This window comes from Muntiacus reevesi, chromosome 5 (assembly GCF_963930625.1).
Source record: "Muntiacus reevesi chromosome 5, mMunRee1.1, whole genome shotgun sequence".
In the NCBI taxonomy this organism is placed as follows: Eukaryota; Metazoa; Chordata; class Mammalia; order Artiodactyla; family Cervidae; genus Muntiacus; species Muntiacus reevesi.
Window position 1 is genome coordinate 103,508,570 of NC_089253.1, and position 19,394 is coordinate 103,527,963.

General features: G+C 37.2%; 1 protein-coding gene across 1 annotated transcript in view; it reads left to right on the forward strand.

Moving 5' to 3' along the window:
- The window catches only part of PAPPA2 (pappalysin 2), a 294,762-nt gene that overhangs the window by 164,997 nt on the left and 110,371 nt on the right, over window positions 1-19,394 (forward strand). The window contains exons 12-13 of the mRNA XM_065936954.1: window positions 18,459-18,594; window positions 18,797-19,016. Coding sequence (XP_065793026.1) covers window positions 18,459-18,594; window positions 18,797-19,016 — 356 coding nt within the window. The remainder of the gene's footprint in view (window positions 1-18,458; window positions 18,595-18,796; window positions 19,017-19,394) is intronic.

A 19,394-nucleotide genomic window follows, 5' to 3' on the forward strand; every position in this document is an offset into this window, starting at 1 on the left:
CTCTTTCACTTTCAAAAAGAGGCTCTTTAGTTCTTTGCTTTCTGCTATAAGGGTGGTGTTATCTGCGTATCTGAGGTTATTGATATTTCTCCCGGCAATCTTGCTCCCAGCTTGTGCTTCATCCAGTCTGGCATTTTGTGTGATGTACTCTGCATATAAGTTAAATAAGCAGGGTGACAATATACAGCCTTGACATACTCCTTGCCCAATTCCCTCCTTTTTGAGCCACCAGGGAAGCCCTTAGATTAAATAAGCAGTTTTATTATTTTATTTTCCATTCTATCAATTTGTTGGCTATACTTTTATTCTCTATCTTTGTTACCCTAGAGATTGCAGGCTGTGTACTTAACTGGTTAGAGTCTACTATGAATTAGTATTCTCACAATTTCATAATCAATAAGTAACTTAGAATGCTTTGTCTCTATCTTCTGTTTCCTGGCTTTTTAAAGATAAAATTATTTAATGTTACCTAATATTGACCTTCTCCAATGCTCTTTGGTCTTTTCTGTGTTTCTATGCTTTTCATTTTTATTTAGCTTGAAGAAATTCATTTATTATTATTTTTAATGTGAATCTGCTGGCAGTGAATTCTTCCAGTTTTTGTATAGCTGAAAATATCCTTGACATTTATTTTCAAAGGGTATCTTTGCCTGGTATAGAATTCTAGGTGGCCAGTTGTAGTTTTCACTGATTTAAGGATGTTATTTCATTGCCTTTTTACCTACACACTTTCTCTGGAAAGTTAGTTGAACATCTGATATATATTACCTTGAAGGCAATGTCTTTTATTCTCTGGTGCTTTTAACATAATCTTCTTATATTTTGTCTTCAACAGTTTTACTGTAATGTACCTAAGTCTGTTTTTCTTTGCATATATCTGGCTAAGAGTTTATCAAGCTTCTTGAGTTTATAGTTCAATGTCCTTGCTTGACCTTTCATTTTTTGAACACTGAATTACTTTCTGCTGTATATCATTTGTTCCTTTTTCCTTTGTTCTATTTTCCATTCCTTTTGTTCCCCATGCTGTAGCCTGATTATTTTATGCTGACATATCTTCTGTTTCATTAAACCCAACTTTCACTCCGTATAATTGGTTGTTAAACTATTATTAATTTCAGTCATTTTAAGTGTTTAGAACACCTATTTGATTTTTCCTACAGGTTCTCATTTTCTTTGAAATTCTCCATCCTATTGTCTATTTTCAAAATATATTAATCACAATCATTTTAAAGTCTGTGTTTGATAATAGTAATGTATTGGTGACTGGAGGTCTGTGTATGTTGTTTTTTTCCCTTAATTTTCATTCATTTAGGCATATCTACTATCATACTGAATAGTGTCTTAATTGAATATCAGACACTGAAAAAATGCATAGGCTCTGACATCATATTTTCCCTTCAAGCTGATTTTCTTTAAGAAAAATGTATAATAAGATTTGGGAAACAGCACCTTAATTTAATCAGTACTTAAGTTGACTCAACCTGTGCTTTTGTATTAAACAGCCCTGATACATTTCGTATTTCCTTTTCTGCTAAGGCCCATCCCTTAAAGGATCTCAACTAAAAGTTTAGATTGAGCCTTCCATCTTGATAGTTTCTGAAGCACAATTTCTCTTTCCTCAGCATTGTGTGACTGTTTTTTGGCCTTTAATCTGCCTGCTTCTTATATTCTTAATCTTCATAGCTTAGAATTTGAAAAATACCTCAGTGGCAATAGTGGTGCAGAATGCTGCTGCTGCTAAGTCGCTTCAGTCGTGTCCGACTCTGTGCGACCCCATAGACGGCAGCCCACCAGGCTCCCCCATCCCTGGGGTTCTCCAGGCAAGAACACTGGAGTGGGTTGCCATTTCCTTCTCCAATGCATGAAAGTGAAAAGTGAAAGTGAAGTCGCTCAGTCGTGTCCGACTCCTAGTAACCCCATGGACTGCAGCCCACCAGGCTCCTCCATCCATGGGATTTTCCAGGCAAGAGTACTGGAGTGGGCTGCCATTGCCTTCTCCAGCACAGAATGTTAGGTTACCTTCAATGTGATTTCTTTTTGAGTCTCTTTAGTCCTGACTGCCTTAGTTGCTCTCAAATGCTTTCAAACTTTCTTTTTTACTTTATTCATATTTTATAACTGTTCTTACCAAGAGTATTGGAGAAGGCAATGGCAGCCCACTCCAGTACTCCTGCCTGGAAAATCCCATGGACGGAGGAGCCTGGTGGGCTGCAGTCCATGGGGTCGCTAGGAGTCGGGCACGACTGAGTGACTTCACTTTCACTTTTCACTTTCATGCATTGGAGAAAGAAATGGCAACCCACTTCAGTGTTCTTGCCTGGAGAACCCCAGGGACGGGGGAGCCTGGTGGGCTGCCGTCTATGGGGTCGCGCAGAGTTGGACACGACTGAAGCGACTTAGCAGCAGCAGCAACCAAGAATACGTATTTTGCTATATGTTACTTCATTGTAATTGAAAGCAAAAATCTACAACTGGAATTTTATTAATGTATAATAGTTAGCTACCATATGTATTTTAGGTTTGCACTCTGTTCTTATTACAAGTGACTTAAGAGTAATAATACTTGTATAAGGAAAGTAACATAATTGAAAATTAATATATAAAAGCTATTTTAAAAATTTAGTTTTCACAAATTCACATAATACCAAATAGATGAGGAAGTGATTTTTTAAAATAAGCTGATTAAGTTTTTTTCAAAGATTTTTTGAGGACTGAATGATTTTTGATTCCTCATTATTTCTTTAATCTCAGTTTAATCTTTATTTGATATACAAATATGATTTGTATTCTGTGGATCAGAGACAAATTTATTACAGTGAGAAACAACTGTACTGGAAAATATTAGCCTTGAAAATGCCTTTCCAAAATCTTTCCTTGCTACTTGCCCAACAAAATTTCTTTCATTTTAGTCCATATTTACTAAGGTAACTTGTCTCTTTTAGTTTTCCTTATCGTTGTTTCTTTAAATCTTGGGTCAATAGACAAAATTACGAGATCTCTTACATAGCATAGAATGTAGATTATTTTTATTATTTACAATAATAAGTGCACTTTAAAGCCACTCATAGTTCACAATGTGCTTTTTCACACACTCTTTTATTTGAACCCCTTAATAGTCCTATGAGTTTGGCAAAGTAGTTGTTTTCCTATTTTATAGATGGGGGAAATCAGAATCAAATACTCAGAGTGCTTTTTCCTGTATCACCCAAGAATAAAAGGGTGAATCTGAAGTTCAGACTCATGCTTCTTGATCTAATCCCATGTTTATTTCTTTACACTATGTTGCATCATTCAATCAACATTCATTATGCACCTGTGATATGCCAAACCCAGAAACAATCACTGGGAATAAACAGGGAAATATGACATGAGCAAGAAAACAAGTTAAAACATTTGTGGACTTGGAAGAAAAGGTTCCCTTTTTTCTTTTATTGGATTTCTTCTAAATTCTTCAAAGACAATTTCTGTAGGTCTAGTTCACAGGATTTATTAAGTGCATGTTGTAAACTCTAGGTGCCATTAGGGAATAGAGAAAGACACGGAAGGCATGATCCTTCTCAGAAAGTCCTTTGACACTAAGCAATATAGACAACCAACGAAGCAATCTGAAAAGCAAATATTCAGTCAATTACTTGTTGTTTGGCTTCACATGGAGCCCATCATCATAGGCAAAAATCACATGTTCATGTTTATTTTTATTGCTGTTCTAAAATTAAAAGTTAAAATTAAAATTAAAAATTAAAAGCCTCACTCAGGCTAGACTGGTTAGCATTCCTAACAGAAGCCACCAGGTGTTGGTCATAGTATCTTAAATACTAGGGTTCTCCACATTAGTTATAAATTACAGACCACTGCCTGGAAACCCTCGCTACATAAAACCTAAAGCCTGTTATCATAATTTCCTCCTTTTCTTTGAGTTCAACTAGCCAAACTCTGCATGTGAATCTTCAACAGAAATGCAGTGTATATTTAATTGATTGGATTTCAAAGATGTGAATCTGTAAAACTAGGCGTTAAGAGCATAAAAAGTGACACATTTATTGTGATTTAATCTATTCCAGATATCTTATTATCAATTCTTATACAAATTTTTATCAGAGATATGAGTTTTCTAATTCTAAAAATGATTATCGGAAAACTCAGAGATGCTAAGCATTTTAGATAACACAGCAGAGGTACAGATAGAATTCAAATTCAAATCCAGCTTATTCCAAAGTCCATGTTTTTTCCTCTATACCAGAAGTTGGGAAATATTTTCTATGAAGAGCCAGGTAACAAATATTTTAGGATTTGTGGGCCATTTGGTCTCTGTCACAGTTATAGCTTCCCAGGTGGTGCTAGTGGTAAAGAACTGACCTGCCAATGAAGAAGACGTAAGAGATACAGGTTTGATTTCTGGGTTGGGAAGATCCCCTGGAGGAGGGCTTGGCAGTCAGCTCCAGTATTCTTGCCTGGAGAAGCCCATGGAGAGAGGAGCCTGGCGGGCTACAGTCCATAGGGTCGCACAGAGTCAGACACGACTGAAGTGACTTAACACACAGTTACTTAACACAGCTGTTTCAGAGTGAAAGTAGCGTAGACAATACAGAAATGAATAAGCATGGTTGTGCAGTAATAAAATTATACTTATGAACACAAAAATTTAAATTTCATATAATTTTCACATTATTCACATTATTTTTCCTTGATTTTTTTTTTTCAACCATTTCAAACTGCAAAAGTCATTCGTAGCTCACAGACCATAAAAAACAGGCAGTGGGTCAGTTTTGGCCTGTGGGGTATAGAGTCTGACCTCTGCTGTATTTCTAGTTTCCAGTCCACTGCCTAAAATGAACAAAATATTGTAATGTAGAGGGATTCGATGATGAATGAATCTTCACCCTTAAGGTACATGCTCCTCAGCGGTCATATTTATGCAACTACCATAGAAGACAAAATGCTATGCTACAAATACAGTTAAGTGTAAAATAGACTCGAAAGGACCTGGTGATTGATTGGACATAGGGAGACAGAGATAGCTTTATCTCAAATGGAATTTCCCCATTCATCTAATCTTCCACACCCCTCTATACCTCCCCCCCCCAACACACACATATACACATTCTAGGATTTAGAAATTTTAGTCATAACAGATTGCTTTCAGTGCTGGAAAACACCAAAGTTTTTATATTTCCATAGCCTTTCAGGTAAGGAGTTCATGTTTTTCCTTCTTGGTAAGTGCTTTCTCCACTTTGACTTTCCAAAAAACACATACTAATCTTCTAAGATTTAGCTCAAGGATTACTTCTATTATAAGGCCTAGACTTTTCTGAATTTCTCTCCCAAACCCTACTTAGTATGTGTAATTAATCTCTTCCTCCTATGTGTTTCCTCAGTAAACATTTCTATCACATTTCCTATACACTTGCAAATTATCCATAGTTCAAAGAAGACTTTATAGGGAAATTAGAAAATATTTTGAGTTGAATGAAAATAAAATAATATGTCAAATTTTATGGGATGCAATTAAAGCAATGTTACAGGGAAATTTATAGCTTTAAATGTCTGTGTTTGGCAGGAATCAGGGGTGGGGAGGTAGTTAGAGTGGGGGAAAGCATTACAATGGGCTACCCTGGTGGTTCAGATGGTAAAGAATCTGCCTGGAATGCAGAAGACTCAGGTTCGATCCCTGGGTCAGGAAGATCCCCTGGAGAAGAGAATGGCTACCCAATCTACTATTTTTGCCTGGAGAATTCCATGGACAGAGGAGCCTGGCAGGCTAAGGTCCATAGAGTCACAAAGAGTCAGACACAACTGAGTGACTAAGACTTCTATTTTTTTCAAGCATTATAAAATCAATAATCAATTTTCACCTGAAGTAGTTGGAAAGAGAGCAAATAAAAACCAAAGTAAAAATAAAAAGGAAATATCAAAGAGCAAAATCAGCCAAGTAGAAAAAAAAGTTCCCGTATTATCACTGTTATTTTATTTTCTCTAGAAATAGCAGTAGTGCAATTTGACTTTTAGTTTATACTTTATGAGATATAAAATAAATGAAATATAAAACATGAAAAAAAGATTTAAAATTTAAATCATTTTCTCATAAACTGAATTAACATCTAAAGAGAAAAACAACCTGAAAATTATTTTACTTATCTATTTTTTATAGTTAAAATTCATTTTCATATGTATAATACAATAGAGTCCCACTTTGTTTTCTAAATACAATAAGCCAGTTTTTCTAACTCTATCCATTAAAACTTTAATCCTTACCCTGATAATTTGTGGCACTACATTAACCATATACTAGTTTCTGGAATATTCAAGAGCCAGTTTTTAAACATTTTGTTCTATTCCATTGATCTACTTTTCTACTCCTTACACCAGCAATGCAATACACTGTTTCTATTACTATAACTTTTACTATGTAAAGCATTTCTGGTGGAGCATATCCTCCCCCCTTTCCACTTTTTTGTATATCTTTTTTCAAAATTGAATTAACTATTCATTATTCACTTATTTCATATTATTCACTTATTTCACATTATTCACTTATTTTCCAATTTAAGAATAAGCTTTGGATAGTTTCTTCCACTTCTTGAAAAGCATACTGGTACATGTGAACTGAATTTAATCAAACACTTGATTTTCACCGTTTGGTATGATCTTGTGATTTCTCTTCTTTGAGCCATCATTATGTTGAATCACATTGATGGATTTCTTTTTTAAAATATCAAATCATGTTTGCCTTTGTGAGTGAACCTGCTTGTTTTTTATATATAATATTTAAGTATACTCTTGGGTTTTATTGATTTTTAATCTTGGATTCCTACTTTTACATTTATATGTGAAATTAGTTTATATATTTCTTTTTTGAATATTCAGAATATACAAATCTTATAAAATTGTTTGGGCAATTTTTCCTCTTTTCTATTTTTTGAAACCTCTTGCATAAAATAAAAATTATCTGTTCCTTCAAAATTTGTCAGAACCCACCGTAAAACCAATTGAGCCAGGTTCAGCTCATTTGGCTCATCTCTGTTATGTTATGGCTCATCTCTGGTTTAGGTATAGTTATCACTCCCTTTATATTGGAATTTTTTGAACCTTCCCTTTCTCTTGTTTTCTTAATTACACATGCCTGGTACTTCTTCAAAGAACAAATTTTAGTTTTATTCATTTCTGTTTATATTCTAGTTGCTATTCTCCAGTTCACTGATTTCTGTCCTTCTCTTTATTATTTCCTCGCTTCCTGTTTCTCTGGATTTACACTGATGTTCTTTTTTAGCTTCTTGTGTTGGACACTTGGATAATTTGTTTTCACTGTTTCATAAATTTTCCCTCTAGATGTTATTTTAACTGTAGTCCATAAATACTGATATATAGTTCTTTTATTGTCAATGAGTCCTAAGTATTTTTTATACCTCATAATTTCTTTTTGAAGTTGTGAGATTTTAGTAGCGTTTTGTTTCTAGCCCTGATTTTTCAGAGCATAACAACTTTAATTGTGCCAGTTATGTCAGTATTAGAGTTTTACTCCTCTTCCACTTGGCCGAACAGTTTATTAGGAAGTAGTTAAATAGTGAGCCTTTATTCATACAGAAATTAAGGACCAGTCTGTACTAGAGATGTATTAGAGATTCTCCTAGCTGGTCAAAAACTCTTACCATTTTTCTCTATTTTTTTTTAATATATATATATACAGAAATATCTACAAAATCCTTTTTCCTTTCCTCTTTTCTTATTTTAAAAATCTGTGTTCTTTGCTCTTCTTTCTTTTATTCTTTATTTTCAAGTTATTTATTTATCGTTTAACTGAAGCATAACTGACATACAAGATTATTTTAGTTTTAGGTGTAAAACATAATGATTCAATATTTGTATATATTGGGAAATGATCACCAGAGTGAGTCTAGTTAACCTCCATCACCATACTTACAGTTTTTTTCTTGTGATGAGAGCTTTTAAGATTGACTTTTTTCGCAGCTTTCAAATATGCAGTACATTATTAACTGCCATGCAGCACAGTACATCCCCTTGACTGTGTTTTATAGCTGAAAGTTTGTACATTTTGACTCTCTTCATCTACTTTGTCCACTCCCTAATCCCACCTCTGGCAAACACTAATCTGTTCTCTGTATCTATGAGCTTGTTTTTTTCCCCCTTTTTTAAGAAATCCCATATCTAAGTGAGATCATAGAGTATTTGTCTTTCTCTGTTATTTTACTTAGCATAAAGCCCTTGAGTTCCGTCCGTGTTGTCACAAATGGTAAGATCTCCTTCTTCTTTATGACTGAATATATGTCTACACACACAAACACACACACACCACATTTTCTTTATATATCCATCTATCGTTAGACACTTAGGTTGTTTCCATATATTGGCTATTGTAAGTAACATTACAGTGAACATGAGGGTGCTTATATATTTTTGAGTTAGTCTTTTCATTTTTTTTGGCTAAAAACCCAGAAGTGGAACTGCTGGATCACATGGTGGTTCTATTTTTCAAAATCTTTTGAGGAAACTCCGTACTACTTTCCTTAGTCGCTGCACCAATATACATTCCCATCAACAGTGCACAGAGTCACCCTTTCTCCACGTCTTTGTCAATACTAGTTGCTTCTTACCTTTTTGATAGTAGTCATTCTAGCATTTTTCAGAGTACAGGTCTTTCACCACCTTGATTAAATTTATTTCTAGGTATTTTATTCTTTTTATACAGTTGGAAATGGAACAGTTTTCTTAATTTTTCTTTCTGATAGTTTATTAGTGTTTAGGAATGCAGCCAATTCTATGTATTGATTTTGTATCCTGCAACTTCACTGAATTCACATTAGTTCTAATAATTTTTTGGTGGTGTCTTTAGGTTCTATATATATAATATCATATCATCTGCAAATAGTGACAGTTTTACTTCTCCCTTTCCAATTAAGATACCTGTTATTTATTTTTCTTGCCTAATGTTCTGGCTGCTGCTGCTAAGTCACCTAAGTCGTGTCCGACTCTGTGTGACCCCATAGATGGCAGCCCACCAGGCTCCTGTCCCTGGGATTCTCCAGGCAAGAACACTGGAGTGGGCTGCCATTTCCTTCTCCAATGCATGAAAGTGAAAAGCGAAAGTGAAGTCTCTCAGTCGTGCCTGACTCCTAGCAACCTCATGGACTGCAGCCTACCAGGCTCCTCTGTCCATGAGACTTCCCAGGCAGGAGTACTGGGGTGGGTTGCCATTGCCTTCTCCAATGTTCTGGCTAGAATAACCAGTACTATGTTGAATGTTGCTGCTGCTGCTGCTAAGTCGCTTCAGTCGTGTCAGACTCTGTGCGACCCCATAGACGGAAGCCCACCAGGCCCCCCATCCCTAGGATTCTCCAGGCAAGAACACTGCAGTGGGCTGCCATTTCCTTCTCCAATGCATGAATGTGAAAAGTGAAAGTGAAGTCGCTCAGTCGTGTTCGACTCTTAGCGACCCCATGGACTTCAGCCTACCAGGCTCCTCCATCCATGGGATTTTCCAGGCAAGAGTACTGGAGTGGGTTGCCATTTCCAATAGAAGTGGCAAAATTGGGCATCCTTGTCTTTTTCCTGATCTTGGAGGAAAAGTTTTCAACTTTTCACCACTGATAGGATGTTAGCTGTGGATTTGCCATATATGGTCTTTATTATGTTGAGGGTTATTCCCTGGATATCCACTTTGTTGAGAGTTTTTATCATAAATATATGTTGAATTTTGTCAAATGTTTTTTCTGCATCTGTTAAGATGATCATATTGTTTTTATTCTTCATTTTCTTAATATGGTGTATCATGTTGGTTGATTTGCAAATGCTAAACTATCCTTTCATCTCTGGAGTAAATTCCACTCTGTCATGGTGCATAATCCTCTTAATGTAATGTTGAATTTGGTTTGCTAATATTTTGTTAAGGATTTTTCCATTTATATTCATCAGGGATATTAACCTGTAATTTTCTTTTCCTGTGGTATCCTTGTCTGGTTTTGGTACCAGGCTAATGCTGGACTCATGAAATGAGTTTGAAAGTATTCCCTCCTCTTCTGTGTTCTGAAGAGTTCAAGAAGAATTGGCTTTAATTCTTGGAAAGTTTGGTAGAATTCATCAGTATAGTTGTCTCATCCTGGACATTTTTGTAGAGAGTTTTTAAATTAATGATTCAATCTCCATACTAGTTATTGGTCTGTTCAGATTTTCTATTTCTTCATTACTTGTCTTTGGAAAGTTGTATGTTTCTAGTAATTTATCCATTTCTTCTGGGTTGTTTAATTTGCTAGTGTATAATTGTTCGTAGTAATCTCTTCTGATCCTTTATATTTCTGTGGTACCTGTTGTAACGTTTCCTGTTTTATTTATGATTTTATTTGAACCCTCTCTGTTTTTCTTCTTGGTAAGTCTGACTAAAGGTTTATCAGTCTTGCTGATCTTTTAAAAAAATCATGTCTTGGTTTTATTGATTTGACTTTAGTCCCTTCCTTCTACTGTCTTTGGGCTTTGTTCTTTCTTCTTTTTCTAGTTCCTTTAGGTGTAAAGTTAGGTTGTTAATCTGAAATTTTTCTTACATCTTGAGGCAGCCATTTATTTCTATGAACTTCTCTTATAACTGCTTTAGAATTGAACTTATTTACTTTTAAAGTAATTGATAATTATATACTTTCTGACATTTTGTTAATTGTTTTTTTTTTTGTTGTTTTGTAGTTTCTCTTCTTACTAGTTCTTCTCCTGCTTCCTTTGTGGCTTGATGACTTTTGAGAATGATATACTTAGTTTCCTTTTCATTATCTTTTTTGTATCTATTACAGGTTTTCTGTATCTATTACAGCCCAAGATTATATTCAAGGCATACTTATACTAAATTTTTTTCTCTGACATCTAAATTTATATGGTGTGCTGATTTTATTTTGCTAGATCTGACAATTCTTTTTTTTAATTTCATAAATTGGAAGGTAAGCCTCTATTCAAAGATTCATCCAGAAAACTATAACCATTCAGAAAACTGTCCAGATATCATAATTTAGCAAAAAAAAGAAAATTCATGTGTAGAAGTTACCTAGGCTAGCCACAACTTCTTTGACATTATTTGTAGAAAAGTTGGCAAGGTCTTTTGTCAGAATCTATTAACTTAATATAGAATTCTAAAAATATTACTTATCTGAATTTCAATCTTTTATGGGAAAGGTGCAACAAATTAGTCAGGGATTTAGAAACTGACAAAAATGTATGCTCAGAGGAATATTGTAAGTGCTGTTTTTACCATTTATCAGTCATGACCTTATATAATCATATATCCTTTGGTATCATTTTTCTTGGAATTAAAATGAGGTGTTTGGGCTAGGTAATTCCTTTCAGCTCTGTTATATTTCAAGCTTGATGGTGAATTTTAGAAAGGATAATATAACAAATAAGTATGATCAATAAGGTCATTGTAGTCAGGCTACTAAATGATAAGGACAAAGATAATCATATCTATTGGTTCTTTTTGAGTTTTGCTAGTTAAAACCTGATTAGCTTCCAAAAGCCTCAGTATCACCTACGAACTAGGTAGAAATATAAAGCTCAGCTGTATAAAATCAGAATCTTTACTTTAACATGATTCTCAGGTGATTTGTATGCACATTAAGGTTTAAGGAGCTCTACAGGCTTTTTATCTCATCAGTAAAATAACTGATGTTCAAAATGTTGCCTCCAATTATGAAAATTCACTAAAGTACAGGATCCTGTTTTTAAGAGGGAAGAAAATTTTTTAATATATATTGGGATTATTTCTACGCACATGATTTAACTTCTGAAAAGTTCTTGCTTTCCAAAATAAAGTTTTCTCCTTGGAAGATTAACCTAGGTAAATTCCTACAGTCCCTGGGAATCCTAAGAAAACAAATATGACTATGCATATATAATTTTCACTTCCATCAAAAATTAGCCTAATGCATTGAAAGAAGAATTTCATCTCTCCTTAGTTAAGCAGTTTAGCTCCAGAGATAAAGGACTCATTTTCCATTTTCCTATCTGATTGCTACTAATGCAATTTGATTGATTTTACATGGAAACTTTTGCAGGCCCTAGATATGACAACTTAGCAGACTCTAAATTTCATAAATACTTGGAATAGCAATTTTCTTTCAATCAGAAGGAAAGATTTCCTGGCTCCACAGTGAATCCCTCATCCCCTCACTTACGCAGTCTAGTTCCCAAGAGACCCTTCATTATCAATATTTCTTAATATGTTTTCACATTCTCAGACTTTGTCTTAAGTGGAGTTTCCCCAGGATTCAGACTATGAGATAAAGATTTGCACGCAGAAAGTTTACCAAGAACTTTCTTTGGGATCAATACCTAGCGGAGAATGAAAGATCCAGGAGTTGGCAGAGAGAGTAGGACTGTGAAACATTTACACAAAGGTCTCAGCATCCCACAGGGAACTAGGATGGCCCTTCAGAGTTATCCCACTTTGTATACCACACAATCCTATCAAAAGGTCATTAGACATGGGGTTCTCCTCTCCCCCTACTCCAGGGAAGTGGTATGACCTTGCGGAGGCTTTCTTTCTCTGAAGGCAGAGACTTGATACGAGCTGAATGCTCAGTCATGAAGAAGGGGATTTTTGTGGCACACCACAGCATCCACTACAGATTTGAGTTTTGCCTTTATGATCCCCCTCGAGTCTCACAAGTTCTTTTAACACAAAGTTTCTGCAGACTTAGTCCTGGTATCTAAAATCACAGCTGAAGAGATGCTATTAGAAGGAACTAAGCAATAAGTTGATTTTGGTCTGAGCCCTTCCACTGACCTGTCAAACCATACACTGTCATATGCCTCCTCCTGGATAATTGGGGTCATAATAGAGATTTCTTCTTCATTTCATAAAATTTACAAGTTGACCTCACTCTTCTGAAAAAAGAACTACATAAGCTCATGATGTTTATAACCTTACTTGTATGATGACGGGATAATGCTAGAAATCAACTGAACTTTGATCAATATCCAGAGAGACAGGGGTTTCGGCACCAGAAGGAAGTCAAACTCTGTTGAAAACTCCCCCCACATTTTGACCCACATCCTCAAGTGGAGAGGCCACCAAGAGATCTCAAGTTCAGAGACAAGACCTGGTTACCTCTCACCTTCCCTTCGTCTGTTAGATTTGGACTTCAGGCTAGATACCTTGAAAGTTTCAGAGTTAGTCTCTCCATTCTCAAATTTCTGAAGTCTACAGACAGTAATATTATCAGAGTAAAATTGCCAGTATTTGATAATTTTTCACCTACAAAAAAAAAGGCATATGGTTCAACCAACAGTGTAAGCATTCTTAATCTAATTTCTATTGACCCTACTTGAACTGTGAATGGCTTTCAAAGGGCTCTCTTAGCTCCCTAAAATAGTATCATGTTTTTATACCTAAGTATTTATTTGACTTCACTTTTTGTGGAGAGAGAGGGCACACATGTCAACAAGTTTTCTAAGAACTTTGTGATTTTCTGCTCACCAAAATTAGGAACCCTTGGGCAGTCAAAATAATACAGAAAACCTAAATTCCTAACTGTCTAACATTCACGTTGGAGAAAGACACTTAAGCTCTCAGAATCCTACCTTCCACTTCTATAATATAAACTTTGAATCCTAGGGATATTAAAGTAAAAAATAAAATAAAATAATGTCTCAAATAGGAACAAAAACCCAATGAGCTTAATGGGGGCTCCAGTAAGGCATGGTTGGGGAACTGTATGCGCCCACTTTCTCCTGTTCAAGGGCCTTCCCTTTCTCTCTGAAATCAGGAAGGGCCATAGATGAATGAAAATGGAAAGGCACACAGAAAAAAATAACATCTCAGTAACTAACCAAAAACATTTTAAAACCTCAGAGAAGATTATTTTCAAGTTTGTGGTATAGTTTCAGGGTTTGCTGTCCAGGGACCACCGCAAAGGATGACCTGAACGTCAAGATGCTTGGTTTAGGAGTCAATTAAGGGTGTTTGTACCCAGCACGCAGACTGAAGAGGGATTTCTTAAGCCCAAAAAGTTCTACACCAGGGAAGCATTCTTTCAGTCTTACCCTGTAGCAGTGGCCAGAAGTCAGATCCGGCAGTTAATGTGCAGACTTTGGATGGCAAGCAACTGAGGGCATGGGCTGGTTTTCCATTTCTTTCTGTCAGTTGGTTTCTATCTATCTATCTGCCTATTATCTATCTAATTCATACTCTCTCTGTTTCAAAGTATTTTGCTAGAGATTCACTGAGCTAATTTTACTGGCTATCATTCTATTTTTAGGCCATTCCTCAGTTCTCTCTGAGAATCAATTGCTTTTCTAAAAGATCTTGCCTTCTTTTGATATCTAACTATAGTTTGTCATAAAAGCCACGTTCAAATTAATTTTATATGGCCCTGTAATACATAAATGCAATTTTCTTGTTAAAACGAGCAATAAAATATTACAAATAAAGCTAACAATTTCCTTGACCTCTTAGCATCTTGGACTTTTCTCTTGGGGGCGTGCCTGGTACTCATTTCATATTTGCATAGTCCCCAATTAGCTGCCTCTAGTGTATTTTGTCTAGAAGGGGACAGCTGTTCGCATTGTGCATTTGGTGTGGTGATTAGAGGAGTGTCTTACTTAATGTAGTGACAATGGTGGTGTGAGGTTAGAATAAGCAGAGTTTCGTGCTGCCAGATTTTCTGCTCTAGACACTACCTACTTTTGTTTAAGAACACAAAATTCATTGTTTATTTCATATAAAGTAAAAATAGCCTAGACTGTTATATAAATTAAAATAGATGTGACTTGGCTGTAGAAAGAGCAGCTTTGAAAAATATCATGTTTGTTCAAATACAGAATGCATTTTAGTATTCTAATTATACTGTCAATTCTAGAAATGTCTTTGTTTATATCTACAGCAAAAGTAGATTTTTAATAAATACATATTGAACTGAATTTTTTTTAATGTCTATTAAAAGTTATGTATTCAAAATGTATTTTTCATAGATTCCACATATAAAGTAGAGATGCATTCTATACCAAGAGCCTCAAATATTGCCAGTTTCTATGGAAGCAGAACCTGCAGTACCAATTCACACCTACAAGTGCCATTTTAAAACAGCATATGTGAGATTCTTTAGCCTATAAATTTCAGAAAAGCATAGTTCTCTATATACCAAACTACATAGTTGTATGTTTAATTTAAATGTTTCTTCTTTACCCTGTTCTTCCTGAAGTGTAAACAGAATTCTTAAAAAATATTCCTTTTTGGAAATAAAAATTCTTGAGCATTGAGTCTTTACTAGATCGTAGGCATTATCTTTGTGCTTTCACATGATTTCATTTCATCCTCATAGTAGCCGAGTGAGATGGGTAGTATTTCTGCTCCTCAGGTGTGGAGAAGAACCCTAGGCTCAGAGAGGAGAAATGGATTGTCAAAGTTAGTTTACCCAGCTAGTAAAATAGGGCTGGGACTATTCCAGGTGGCACAGTGGTAAAGAACCTACCTGCCAATGCAGGAGACATGGGTTCGATCCCTGGGTCAGGAAGATCCCCCTAAGAAAGAAATGGCAATCCACTCCAGTGTCCTTGCCTGGGAAATCTCATGGACAGAGGAGCCTGGCAGGCTACATATAGTCCATGGGGTCCCAAAAGAGTCGAATATGACTGAGCGACTAAACAACAACAATAAAGATGGGCTAAGAGTTAAACCCAGGGTTCTGCCTGGCCATCCCTCCCCTTGGAATGGTGCACTTACTAGATTCCTTTACCGTGGTTAGCATTCATTGTGCAGACTTGAACTGGTCTCTGGTTTGAGGTTCTAATAGTTATATGACATAGAGTTCTACTTCTTTGCATTTGAGTTGCTCCTGTGGGGGGCATATTCGGTATTCAGATGAGAATGAAGTGTGGCTACCTCTCTTGTGTCACTGAGAGAGGAAATGCCCAAGACTCGGCACCCTGCACCATGATCAGACTCTCCTCTGCCAGTGTCTCACTTGTGGTTTTCCTACTAAAGCCACGGCCGGGAAATCCTGGCATAACCACTTCCCACAAATCACAAATCAAGGCCCAGAGACACTGCCTCTGCCACAGGAACGGGCTTTAAGGTTCAAAGTGATCTGGGATTCAAAGACCCTTAGAGTAAGGCAATGCAAAATGAGTCAGAGGTTTCGGGCCCAGGCCCTCAAGACAGAGAAATCCACAGCATAAGGCCTACTAATTAGTTACAGGCGGGTGGTGTCTGTTTGGGGACCCAACAGAAAGTGGGAAAACTGAGCCCTCCTGTTCCTCGTTGAAGCCACCCCACTCTTCAAGTCTGAGACCTATTCGGATACAGCCACCAGGTACTTGTTTGGGCTCTGTTTGTTCCTGGCTCAGGAAACAACCCAGAGCTTTCTTCCAGTACTTGGGGCTCTTTTGTGGTGTATGAAAAGGAAGAGGTTGTGGGCGTTCCTGGGGGACTTTGATGTCGTCTGGGAGCTGGAGTTGAGGGCTTTGCGTTAGGCTCCTGGTTAACTTACGGTGTGTTTCATGTCTAGCCCTCATCTAGCCAGGAACAAAGGACCTCGTATTGCAGGCCGTAACCTATGGGTCTGGAAGTTTTTTAAGTTATAAAGAAATATTTACTACTTCAAAGAGGGGAAATGAAAAGGGGGTGGGGAATGACACTGTAAAAAAAAAAATAGAGTGGTGGCTGGTCTTTCCCTCAAAGGAGGAGAGCAAGAAGGGAGAGTTGTGCTACATTGACCACTGAGAATCATAAAATCACCCTAATTAAGCCAGCAGTGCAAATGGACACTCTATAAACATACCACCAAGGCTCAGGGAGAGTAGGTCTGTGGACAAGGAAAAATTCTCGTTAAAATAGAAAACATGTTTGACTCTCCTGCTCCCCATTTTAAGAAAAGCCCTCTGCCTTTCGATGTCGTACCCTGCTCTGACACTGAGGACAGTGTTTGGGGGGCTCTATCCCTTTCAGAAGGCTTCCCTGGTATCTCAGCTGGTAAAGAATCTGCCTGCAATGCAGGAGACCTCAGTTTGGTTCCTGGGTCCACAAGATCCCCTGGAGAAGGACTAGGCTACCCACTCCACTATTCTTGGGCTGCCTTCATGGCTCAGACAGTAAATAATCCACCTGCAATGTGGGACACCTGGGTTCAATCCTTGGGTCAGGAAGATCCCCTGGAGGAGGGCATGGCAACCCATTCCAATATTCTTGCCTGGAGAATCCTCATGGACAGAGGAGCCTGGTGGGTTACAGTCCATAGAGTTGCAAAGAGTCAGATACAAGTGAGAGAGTAAGCATAACACAGCATCCCTTTCAGAACCTGATATAGAGCTAGAGAAGTACATACAGACTGTTGTGCATTCTCGCCCTAGATTCTAAGAAAGCAGCAGCCATGCAACACCGGGGAAGATGGGAGATGACTCTCAATATCTCAATGTTAAGAGTAACATTGAGCTCTAGGAAATAAGACAAAAGTAGAATTGCAACATCAGATAATGGAAGATGGGTTCTTCAGGTCATTCCCCAATATCTGAAAAGTTTTATTTTAAAGGATTTTTAGGGACAAGACTGCTTCATTTGTTAATTAGTCTAGCCATCTAGACTATTTCTTACAGAAAACTGAATTTTCCTGTGAATTTTCAGCGCTGGCTTATTTTCCAGCCACGGATAGGGTAAATGTGCTTAGGGCACCCCAAGAATAAGAAGCAGCAGTTTGGCAGCATCTAGTTTCTGAAGCAACAGACTCTGCAGTAACCTTTCTCCTGTATCATAGTTGAAATGCTAAGTGAGAGGTTCTGATAACAATTTTAAGGGGGAGACAAGGAGACAGGGAGGGTTTCCCTGGTGGCTCAGTGGTAAAGAATCCACCTGCCAAGGCAGGAGACACAAGTTCGATCTCCGGGTCAGGAAGATTCCCCTGGAGAAGAAAATGGCTACTGACTCCAGTATTCTTGCCTGGGAAATCCCATGGATAGAGGAACTGGCGGGCAACAGTCCATGGGGTTGCAAAAGAATCAGACGTGACTTAGTGACTAAACAGCAACAAAGGAGATAGGGAAGGATAATTAGCTATGCCAGTTGAGAACAAAGCGTTAGCTTGGTGATCATCTTGTCCACGTCTCTCACATTGGAGATAGGGAGATATTGGCTGGCTATACAGTGGTTTACTGTCTCCAGCAATGGTCTCCTTGAGTGATCTTTTAGAGAAGTATAAAGACAGATTCAATTAAAAATGAACTGGTTGAAGTAAAAAGTCTCAGAAAAAAATTGGACTCTCAGTAGCTGAAAGTTAGCTACTTTCCAGCTAATTTTTACTTTTGATAAGACCATGGCTATCCTTCTGTGCCAACTCCATGTTTTTTCCCAATTGTAAAGGAGTAGGGAGTTCTTATCTTCTAAGTGGCGAGCTATTTGAGAGGGATAAAAATAGTGTGACTTGTGCCCTAAGAGCCCACTGGAAATAATGGCTCGACATATATGTGCTTGTGCCTAGGTTTGTTTCAATAGACCAGGAGTGGCCACAGCAATTTTCATTTTCTTGGCATCTGATGGCCTGGTACCTGGGGGACGTCAGCGGCCAACAGTGACCCTTTACCTGACCGATGTCAGTGGAAACAACCACTCTCTTGGTGAGTCTGACAGTTATCCCTTTAGGGCCACCAGAGGACAATCCAGTAGACCCAGGATTCAGCTCGATGTCTGTCTCTGATATTATTTGAGACCTTGTTACATCATATAGCTATTGAGAAGATAAAAACAAACACTAGGTATGGAAACTTGATGCTACACAAATGGCTTAAAATATTATTCAATCCCCTTGTTTCTCTTCAGGAACCTATGAACTGTCATGCCAGCATAACCCACTGGTTATCAACATAACTCATCACTCAAACGTCCTCTTCCACCATGCCACATCATTGCTGCTGAATTTCTCAACCCCGTTGGTGGGCATCTCGGCAGTGGCTCTAAGGACATCCTCTGACATAAGTCCTTCAGCTCCCAACAGCTGCATCATCCCAGAGCACCAGGGGAAAAATCATCAGGGACAAAGGTATATAAAGTCCTCTTACTTCCTTTTCCCTTTCTTTTTCAACAACTGCTATCATTTTCATACATACTATCATATATAAAGTGGGCATTTGTTCGCTAACTAAAAATGGGTCTAAGAACTACTAAAAAAGATATAAGAAGCAAGGAAAGAACAATTCACAGAAGCCACACTTGCATTTTATATTTTGCTCTTCTTTCCTTAGCTGAGAATAATTTTTATGTAAATATTTATCATCTTTACTAGGTCTTAAAATCTCTTGTACATATAAAACCACTGCCTCCAAATCAACATTGCTATGTAAACTGCCAAATTTCCCTGCCAAAAACTCAATGTTCCCTAAGTGATGTATATTTTTCCACTTGTTCCCACCTGGACAGT